The sequence below is a fragment of the Schistocerca nitens genome, unplaced genomic scaffold, assembly GCF_023898315.1.
Source record: "Schistocerca nitens isolate TAMUIC-IGC-003100 unplaced genomic scaffold, iqSchNite1.1 HiC_scaffold_454, whole genome shotgun sequence".
Taxonomy (NCBI): domain Eukaryota; kingdom Metazoa; phylum Arthropoda; class Insecta; order Orthoptera; family Acrididae; genus Schistocerca; species Schistocerca nitens.
This window is the reverse complement of record NW_026045987.1, coordinates 51,380-62,720: the sequence shown is the minus strand read 5'-3', so window position 1 is coordinate 62,720 and position 11,341 is coordinate 51,380. Positions and strand designations below refer to the sequence as shown.

Genomic DNA, 11,341 nt, shown 5'->3' with positions numbered 1-11,341 from the left:
AGGCATAGTACAGGAGATGTTAAAAACAAGATGCTTCCTAAATCAGGAATTTATAAATTGACTTGTAAAGACTGTAGCAAAATTTACATCGGGCAAACAGGGAGAAGTTTTAATACCACATTTAAAGAACATACTACTGGAACAGCACGTAATAAATCACTCTTTGGACAGCATTTAGATATGGAAAAACATGCAGAAATCAATATAAGGGATAATCTGAAGGTACTGCATGTAACTCGAAAAGGTCCTATGAAGGATATTCTAGAGAGCCTGGAAATTTTTATACATAATAAACGGAATCCGGCAGCGATGCTGAAAGAAAAAATAGAGCCACGATAGAAAAAATTTCGAGCTATTCGAGAATAGTATTTGTACACAATGATGCTACTTTTCCTTTTATTATTTCAATAATTTAATTCCTTTGATGGGTACTACAAACGTGCCATAAACTTTTACCCTATCTTTAGATTTTTTAGGTTATCCTTGATTGTCGATAGATATTTCCATAATCTCAAATAGGTGACAACTTCTCTGTGAATGAAGAGCCATGACATACCTCTACCACGGCAACGGACGCCGTGACCAGGGCGAAGATAACACCATATATGCACACCCGCTCCTACCATGACGACGGCGCCCTCGCTGCACAGACTAGAGGGCGCCTGATATACGCTTTGTAATCCATGGCAACGGCGTCCTCACCACAAGGAGTAGAGGGCTCTGTAGTCCATCCGTATTGGCCGTTTTAGTAATTGACTCAAATGTTTTCTACGCACATCTACGAATAGATGTATTATAATACAAGACGACACCAGTTTTTGTGTGTCACAAATTGTTTTACTTTATATTATGGCACATAATGTAATATACTTTCACGAATTTTACGAGTTGACTACTAAACATATGTTATTATTTTATGATTAACAGTATAATTGTAACTCTTTTTAAATGGAATGGTTCGTTTTCTGTTATTTACTGTCACTTAAATTTATGTTAAACCGAGGTGATTAGTATTTACATATAATAAACTGTATTAAATGCAGTTGGTGCTACCATCTATTCACGTCATCTCAGCACGCTATTTAAGCCCATACGAAGGGTTAGTCTCGCATAGTTTCCTCAGTTATGTAGACAGGAGTGACACCACCAGCAGTCGACCAATGGGTAACGTGTTTAAAATTTACGTAATTTCAGCTGTTGTATAATGGAGTCTTTCTGACGGACATCTATAATTTCACGGTGTAGACGCCCAGAGGATGACCCCTACGTCGGCTTGAAACCGGTTGGCGATATAATAATAATAATAATAATAATAATAAATGCGATTAAGACTGTTTTTGAATAATTGCTTCAGTCTGGTATCGCGCAACCGCTACGGTCGCAGGTTCGAATCCTGCCTCGGGCATGGATGTTTGTGATCTCCTTAGGTTAGTTAGGTTTCACTAATCTTAAGTTCTAGGGGACTGATGACTCAGATGTTAAGTCCCATAGTACCCAGAGCCATTTGAACCATTTTGAATAGAAAGACTGCAGGTCTCATAAATCTGGAAGGTAGTCTGTGGCCTGCTGATACATTTCAGCTGGAGTTTCTTACCCTGCTGAAGAAAGACATAGGTATAATCGAATATATTTGGTTTTTGGCCCATCCCTGATGATAGCTTTTCACTACTGTATACAGACCTGAAACGATCCTTAATGGGGCGAGAGCAGTGTGGCGTTGGGGAATGGAGGGGGATTGGGAGGGGAGGGAAGGGTGAGCGCACGTCTGCTGTAATACGACACCGGAAGAAAACTACTGACAGATCCTGAGGCAGCGATTTGGCTCGCAGTCCACAGTGATTAAGTGCTATGGTGGCTCAGTACAGTCTGTTAACGAATGGACGAGCGTATACAATAGGTTTCTAGATATGTGAGTGGTAGAAAAATTTCTTAATAAGAGAACCTTATACATTGCACTCGAGACAGCTTGGCGTGCTGCAGAACATAATCTGACAGACAGGATGAAGTGATGGTGCTGTGGTGTACGGGGAGATGTAATTCTTGAGTGACTGTGGGACGGTACAAGTTGACTTACACAAAATTTCTAGATGGTGAGATGAATGGTAGTTGGATCTAAACGTAGAAATACTGGAATACAGCATTAGCAGTCACATCGATGAAATATCTCTGTGTAAGGTTGCAAAGCGATATGAAATGGAATGAGCATTTAAGAATGGAGCAGAGAAGGTGAATGCACGACTTCGAGTGGGAGAATTTTAGGAACGTAGGGTTAATCTGTAGAAGACAGAATATAGTACAACCCATTCTTGAGTGCTGTTTGAGTGTTTTGGATCCGCACCAGGTCCTATTAAAGAAAGACATCGAAGTAATTGAGAGGTGTGCAGCTATATTTGTTACCTGTAGATTCGAACATGTTGTAGAGATGGTTTGTGAACCCAAATAGGGACCCCTGTAAGGAAGACAATGTTATTTTCGAGGAACACTGCAGAAAAAATTTAGAGAACCGATATTCGTAGCTGACTGCAGAATGATTTCACGGGCATCAACGTCCATTTGGCGCAAGAAGCACTAAAACAGAGAAATTAGGGTGTCCGTGTGGCAAATATACAGTCGTTTTTCCCTTGCCGTATTTAAGAGCGTAACAGGAGAGGAAATGGCTAGTAGTGGTGGAAGGCAGCTTCCGCCATGCACCATATTGTGACTTATTGCGAGTATAGGGAGATGTTCATGTATATCTACAACAATGCTCAGCATGCCAAAAAGCGGTGTGTGACGGAGCGTGCTTCTAGCACCCCTAGCTGACAGTCTCTTTAGTGGACTTGTTGCATATTCTAGGTGTCCTGCAAACAAAACACAGAGGCTCGTCTTCCACTCAAGATTTTCTGCTTGATCGTTCCTATTTAAGTTGGCCCTAATTCTAATCCCTTGGCATTATCTGAAATGGCTCCCTTTGAATTTGTGTGACTCATCGAGCAAAAGAAATATAACGGAGTCCTTCTAGTTCGTATGTGGGTGACACAAGACTTTTCATTGTTTAGAATCAGCTGCCACTGCCGCGCGGGGTTGCTGCACGGTCTGTGGCATCTTGTCACGGTTCGCGCGGCTCCCCCTGTCGGAGGTTCGAGTCCTCCCTCGGGCATTGGTGTGTGTGTTGTCCTTATCATAAGTTGGTTTAAGTTGGGTTAAGTAGTTTGTAAACTTAGGGACCGATGACGTCAGCAGTTTGATCGCACAAGTTCTTACCACAAATTTAATTTAAAAAAATTAATGTTCAACGGCCTCTTTGCGTACCTCACCGATAAATTCTCTAAATCATTTTGCTATTGCTTTAATCTTCTGATGACTTTACTAGATGGTAAAAGAGAGCATCATCTGCAAACAATGGCTGCTCAGATTGCCTCCTAAATCGTTTTTATAGATTAGGAACAGCAGAACGCCTTTCATGAGGAAGGGCAGATACCACTTTTGTTTTACTCGATGAGTTTCGTGACCTCTCACCAGGCAAACAGGAACACGGCAGACATCCGGATGAGAGGCGTCACGCTTCCCGTGGTTTGGCCGTCCTGCGGCAGACTTCCGCTGCGCTCGCCGTCATATTGAGCGCGCGCTCCCTGCGACGCGCACTGCTTCTGTTTGCTCCCCAGTGTCGACAGCGGACAATGCAGCCGGCGGGCGTAATTGCCACACTGGCAGCTCTGCTTGCAGGGAATGGGACATCGGTGCTGGATAGCCTCTGCTGGCACCTCAACAACGTTACTGAGTCTGGGAGAATCGATAAATTCAGGCGCGTTGAAGATTTGGTGCGATGGAACTACTGTGTTGGTGAAGGTAAGTGCTTTTTCGTGCAGTACAGACTGACAAGACGTTATGCACAGTGCAGTTTTCACTCACGCACAGGCGCCTTGGCTTTCATATGCTCTTATCAAAGGTTATACGTTTTCTCCCTGACAGTGAAGGACCGCCTTGGGGACAAATTGCACTTCATTTTCACCCTTTTCGGTCAATGTACTTTGCAATAACCTTTTGCATGTGAAAAATATCGTAAAGTACGATTTGGAAAGACGGTAAATTAAGCATCTATATTTGCGAATTGAGCCCAAAACGTTTTTAATATGTGTGAGAATAGATAGAAGTAAGATGTTGCGAAATACAACGAGTAGATTCTTTAAAACCAAAGCACCTTCTTGCATAATTTCTGCTGTACCTCGTCATAATAGCACCCTTTACGTATTTTCCATAGTTCTGTATTCTACATAATCGTGGACATTGATATTACAATAAAAAACAATTCACAATGAATATAGTGATGTCAAACGGATCTTAACTACTTAACGTACAGCGATACATCGATAAGAAAGAAAATGAAATACAAACTAAGTACAAAATTTCGATCGTTGCTAAGCACAATGAGGAGTGGAAAGTTCCGAGTGATAAGAGAAAACGGTGGGCTGCATTCTGCGCTTCAGAAATTAACATTCGCCGTTGTGTCATCGCGGTGCAGAGGACGTATCCTTAGCGGTACAGCACAGACATCGGTGGCTGACGCCTCAAGTGGCTGCGACGGAGTTCACTTCCTTCACTGCACTGTACAACTTACCTTTCCGAACTGTTTAATTTCCTAAATTAAGGAAAATATTTTTGTAGCTCTAAAATTACCTTGCAATGAGACTGACAACGTTCGTAGGGTTGAATCGCCTGTAGACGTATAGAAAAAGACCATCCTCCTTTCCTTTTTCGTGATGGATCTATGACTCTGTCGTTGAAATTTGGAATCCTGTGAATCGTTTTCTTTGCAATAGATAGCATGGCAAGATGAGACAGCCCATCTTCATCTCTGGTACTTCTAAGAAACTGTTTGATCCGCGACAACGTGGGGAAACACGTCTCTGCTTCGCAGCTTCTCATGGGACAGCAGCCGCTGATTTCAGCAGATTCCTGACGTCGCCAAAAGGTTCTTGCAGAATATTTTCAATGACAAACTTTATAAGGGCTCCTGCTGTTTTTTTTCTTGAAACCTATTTCGAGAATAAATGGTCTGTAGCTCTGTTTTTAACTCAGCTTTACTTAAAAAATTGATAGGACTGTGTAACAGCAGATAGAACATTTTCAGGACACTAATTTTTCAATCAAAGAAAGAAGCGGTGTTTGAGTAAATTAGAGGGCAACAAGTGGCTGCAGAATTCAAACCTCTGTTTCTTCTGTGATATCATTAACATTGTCTCTAATTTGAAAAATTTCGTTTCGGAATGATGCTGCTGCTTGCTTTATTGAGACGCGACCAGTGGTATATTTTTGAAATTGGCTGTACTAGATGTTCACGTAGGGCATACATACATATTATAAAAATGGATATATGTATGTATAAATGTATGTATGTTTGTGTGTGTGTGTGTGTGTGTGTGTGTGTGTGTGTGTGTGTGTGGTTTGCACATGTTCCACATCCCCTCGTGAACCGATTTCAACCAAACTTGCTACACACATCCCTTACTGCCAGCAATGAATTGCTGTGGGGGTAATAATTACTCACCTCTCATAGTTCAGGACACATAAATTCATAAACAGTGAGATGCACGACAAATTGCCTCATAGTGCATGACGTCTAAATTTACTATTTCTTCCCTACCACCTCTGTTCGCAGCACATTGTGCACACAGTACCGTCGTACACCAGCGAATGTACCTGAAAAGTCGTGTCATTGCATGACGCAACGACCAGGAGATGTGGCGTCATGAGTGATGACCTGTGTGAAGAAATGCCGCGTCATGTATGAATTTTTAATACACTTATTCGTTAGAGCTGAGACACACACAGAGTCGAGTCCACTTAAGAGAAATCCCCGATACCTAGCAGAGCTTTCATCATCTTTCAGCTGCGAAGCGCAAACGGCTGTAGGCGAAAACATTAGCCACCTGTAGGGCTGAGAAGAGTCTATGCAGACGTTTACAGAATCGCGGTCTAGACATGAAAATAATCTGTGCTTACACTTCTGGAAATTATGCATATTTCGTTTCGTAATTTTAAGTGTTTTCATGAATACATATAAATGAATTTTTTTCGATATTACAGAAAAACGCAGTTCAATTTTTGTTTTCATTTCTCATGGAAAATTGCCAAATGAATAGCTGTACATTGCTGGGTTTGTCAGCTAGTTATTTTTATAAGATATCCCTAACCGAAAGGAAATTTTTGTGTTATAGAGTTTTACCCTTAGACGACATGTTTTATTTACATTTGTTGTCTGGCTGCTGGTATCTTCAATGTGTTTAAGACATTCTGGAGTGTCCTCTCTGTTCTCATTAACTGTGAGCACTTTTCACGATTTAAAGTTCCATGTAATGGCTGATCCGTGTGGGATTCTTTGTTTCACAACTGCATCTGTAACAGCCACTTTTCGGGGTGAATGACAGAAAAGTATTGCTACCTCCGCAGTAGTTCCGAAAAACGGTTTCATTTGTTTGTTTCGACTTGTCGCTTGGGCAAAAATTAAGTTCAGTGAGTGTTCACAACAATGTACGTAATACACGAAATTATGCCCTTATATTACAGTTGATTGGATTTCTGTATGACGGTCACGCATGACGCTGGCGCCATCACACATTTGAGATATTACGTTTTCTTTCGTTTCTTGGACAATATGGGCGAGTACATCTTTAATTGAATCAGCCAAGGAGGTAGCACTGATAAGCGATTGATTTGAAAACATGCAAAATCTTTCAACCGGCTCTTCAGCAGATAACAGAAAACGAAATACTACCAGTAACTGAAATTTAGAAGCTACATCAGATGTTTCATCCGCTAACAGAGACACAAAAATGTCTTCGCTAGTTCTGCATTATCTTCGTCCTGACACACATGTAGCGTACAGTCCAATAAATTCTTCTGCATACCACTGGGTGCATCTAAAAGACAGCAGACTTGTTCACGTGCTCTTTCACATCCGCAGCTGACGCGGAAGTGAGGTTTACCCGTTCCCTAAGTATTCTAGGACTGTTAGATTGTACTGTTTCATGATGTACACGTAGCGCAAGTTCAGACCCACTGCAGAACTTTATCTTGGAAAGAACATAGCGAGTTTGTCTTATATCGCCGTTCTGTCTCTCTGTATTTTGCCTGAAAGCTAAGATGCTGCATCATTTGTGTTTTTCCAACGACTGATAATGCTAAAAAAAGCATTCTTATGTCCAATAGATTCCCCACGCTTCTTAAACTTCTCTGTTAGATGACTTACAAGGAAACTGTTAAGTGCGACGTCGCAGGAACTGTCTTTAGTAAGGCTTACTCGAAAGTGAAAATCATGACCAGAAAAATATTAACTGGTGATGACGCACCATGTCCACAGAAAACGAGAGTCTGGGATGCGCAGAGATCAACCTTCTATGGGATGCATGTATTACACCTCACAAAATGGACAGCGTCGACATCCAAGAAATGTTAGAAACAAACCATTAACTTGGACCATGAAAACCGAATAAAAATGGCGCGTCTCAATGATCACAAAGGTTCGCACCACCGAGATCAAAGACGAGCTCCTTGGCAGCTACGAAGCGTGCAAGGCATCCACTCTTGAAGAATGCATACAGAAATCTCATTGGAGTAACAGGGTGACGAGAACTAATGGAAAGTGATGGCGTGCAAACGAATGCGAAACAGCCTGTCGTGGAGCTTATCGTGAAACTGGCTGTCCTTTAAGGCGTTGCTGCAGATAGTACAATAATATGTTTTATACGCACAGAAAAGACAAACATGTGGAGGTTGAATTCATCTGGTGGTTCCAGGTGGTATGAACTGCAATGTCACACACTTTCCAGGAGCGATAGTTTGTTCTTTAGCAGTATGACTTTTATACGTAGACTACGAATGAAACAAAAGCAACTTATTTTGACGAGCTATTAGCCAAATGCAGTGTTCATACCATAGTTGCAGTTATCTAACGCCCGTCCTCAGACTCTTGCTTGCTATGATGTAAATGTCCCCTACTGCCCTTGCCAAAATCACTCACATGAGAAAGAATCAAGGGGCGCAAAGCACCTCTTAGTTCCTGCAGAGCAATGAATAGCGTTCCAGCATATTTACCATCCGGTTAAAGAGTCAGTTAATTGTATACGAATTGATATTCCATGATCTTGATAGAATTCTCTTGATACCTTTAATTTCCAGGGTCCCTTTCATATGTGTTTCCTCTTCAAATGCAGATTGGTTGCAGTTGAAAACAAATTCCTTACTCAACGATGGGATAAGTTTGAATACCGCCCCTACAAATTTCTGGGCCGATTCCGTAGTATGCTGTGCATCGTCAAGCTTCGTTTGAAATTTCATTGTCCTACAGTTCTGTAGCACAGTTTGACGTTAAGCAAGCATCCACTGCTTCTCTTGAAATCACTATATGTATGTCGCGCGCAGTTTGATGTGGATAACGTAGTAGGTCACCAGCATCTACATCCCGTAAATTGTATCGAGCATCCTTGAAACGCGAAAACATCAGTTTTTGTGACAAGTGCGTCTTGTCTGTTCAATAACCGTAGTTTTTCTTATGCACTAACGGTCATATTTCTGCGAACTTCTTCAAAATACACTACTGGCCATTAAAATTGCTACGCCGCGAAGATGGCGTGCTACAGACGCGAAATTTAACCGACAGGAAGAAGATGCTGTGAAATGCAAATGATTAACTTTTCACAGCATTCACACAACGTTGACGCCGGTGCCGACACCTACAACGTGCTGACATTAGGAAAGTTTCCAACCGATTTCTCATACACAAACAGCAGTTGACCGGCGTTGCCTGGTGAAATGTTGTTGTGATGCCTCGTGTAAGAAGGAGAAATGCCTACCATAACGCTTCCAACTTGGATAAAGGTCGGACTGTAGCCTATCGCGATTGCGGTTTATCGTATCGCGACATTGCTGCTCGCGTTGGTAGAAGTCCAATGACTGTTAGCAGAATATGGAATCGGTGGGTTCCGGAGGGTTATACGGAACGTCGTGCTGGATCCCAACGGCCTCGTATCACTAGCAGTCGAGATGACAGGCATGGCTGTAACGGATCGTGCAGCCACGTCTCGATCCCTGACTCAACAGGTGGGGACGTTTCCAATACAACAACCATCTGGACGAACAGATCGACGACGTTTGCAGCAGCATGGACTATCAGCTAGGAGATCATGGCTGCGGTTACCCTTGACGCTGCATCACAGATAGGAGCGCCTGCGATGGTGTACTCGACGACGAACTTGCGTGCACGAATGGCAAAACGTCATTTTTTCAGATGAATCCAGGTTCGGTTACAGCATCATGATTGTCGCATCCGTGTTTGGCGACATTGCGGTGAACGCACACTGGAAGCGTGTATTCGTCATCGCCTTACTGGCGTATCACCCGGCGTGATGGTATGGGGTGCCATTGGTTACAGGTCTCGGTCACCTCTCGTTCGCATTGAAGGCACTTCGAATAGTGGACGTTACATTTCAGGTGTCTTACGACCCGTGGCTCTACATTCGATCCCTGTGAAACCATACATTTCAGCAGGATAATGCACGTCCGTATGTTGCTGCTCCCATATGGGCCTTTCTGGATACAGAAAATGTTCGACTGCTGCACTGGCCAGCACATTCTCCAGATCTCTCACCAATTCGAAACGTCTGGTCAATGGTAGCCGAGCAACTGGCTCGTCACAATCCGCCAGTCACTACTCTTGATGAACTGTGGTATCGTGTTGAACTGCATGGGCAGCTGTACCTGTACACGCCATCCACGCTCTGTTTGACTCAATGCCCAGGCGTATCAAGGCCGTTATTACGGCCAGAGGTGGTTGTTCTGGGTACTGATTTCTCAGGATCTATGCACAGAAATTCCGTGAAAATGTAATCACTGTCATTTCTAGTATAATCTATTTGGCCGGCCGAAGTGGCCGTGCGGTTAAAGGCGCTGCAGTCTGGAACCGCAAGTCCGCTACGGTCGCAGGTTCGAATCCTGCCTCGGGCATGGATGTTTGTGATGTCCTTAGGTTAGTTAGGTTTAACTAGTTCTAAGTTCTAGGGGACTAATGACCTCAGCAGTTGAGTCCCATAGTGCTCAGAGCCATTTGAACCATTTTAATCTATTTGTCCAATGAATACCCGTTTATCATCTGCATTTCTTCTTGGTGTAGCAATTTTAATGGCCAGTAGTGTATATTCGTAATTGTTGTTTTCCTATGCCACGGATGATTTTCCAAATACAAAATTACGTTTGGTACCAACTCCTAGGACAGCGACTGTCCTTGAGTACGTTTCACTGGAAACGGGAACTGGGGCTGCCTGTCCTACAGCGTCGATGAACTACACCACACCTGTTTCAGTAACACTTTCTTTCTATTGCCGTGCACGTGTCACCACCACTATACGCCTTTTGTACATTGTTCGCACGACACCACAAATTCCACTGACTCATTTGCAGAAAGGCAAATCCTTCATCCGCCACTTCTTTCTCACTCAGCGAAATTTCTTGGGATTCTTTCTGACGGAATCTCAACTTCGGCTACTGTTACTGAAGATATAACGCAATGTTTACTTTGTTTATCGTTGCCATTGCTCTGCTTTGTATCAACACCATTAGCACTGTAGCACTATCGTGACTTACTCGTCAACTAAGCAGTTCAGCTACGCTCCGTAGCCTCGTGCTGTCGACAGCATTTGATACCTTCAGTCCCACCCCCTGTTGGCATCTGCAGCCAGTGTTGTGTTAGCACGGTAGGCAAAATGTGGGTCGTCGAATGGCGTTAGATCTGACATGCCAACGCATGTACAGCTTGTGCCTTTACCCTTAGCTAACAGCAAACACGGAAAACAAAATGGGCTATTTTTAGAAGTGAAGCAGGAAATGCAAATGTTGCTTTTACGTCCATTTACATTAACACACCTGGAGGATGCCTTACCTCGACTTGTTTACGCTTGCCTTAACTCGAGCTGAGGCGGCGGCCTCTGAATTTCATAGTTCCCTTCGAAGCTTTAAGGTGTTTCATCTAGAGAGATACTTTTTGTGTGTCCAGAGACAATGCGGCAAACTTTCTGGCAGGTGAGAACAGATCAGCGCTTTTTAGTGCAAAGCCACTCTCCGCCACTCAGTGCCTTCATTGCTGCTTTATTTACGGCGAGGAACCGTATGTCAACCGCACTTGCATATCGGTCGACAATTTCAGTTCGATTATTTCTAAAATGATCTCAACATTTGATGAGTACTTAGCTATTACATTTGTTTTCTCCCTGCTGCGTAAGCGCTGAACGTTCCCACACAAGTACAAAGGGACAGAAGTGCAACTACTGCCTCGGAAGTGTAAAGAACAACGAATGGCAGCGCCTCTGCT

The 11,341-nt window shown here is 43.0% G+C and overlaps 1 protein-coding gene across 1 annotated transcript in view; it reads left to right on the top strand.

Annotated features, from left to right (window-relative positions):
- Positions 1–11,341, top strand: part of LOC126232146 (uncharacterized) — a gene marked incomplete at both ends in the record, with an annotated part of 78,769 nt that overhangs the window by 23,137 nt on the left and 44,291 nt on the right. The window contains one exon of the mRNA XM_049942451.1: positions 3,502–3,828. Coding sequence (XP_049798408.1) covers positions 3,502–3,828 — 327 coding nt within the window. The remainder of the gene's footprint in view (positions 1–3,501; positions 3,829–11,341) is intronic.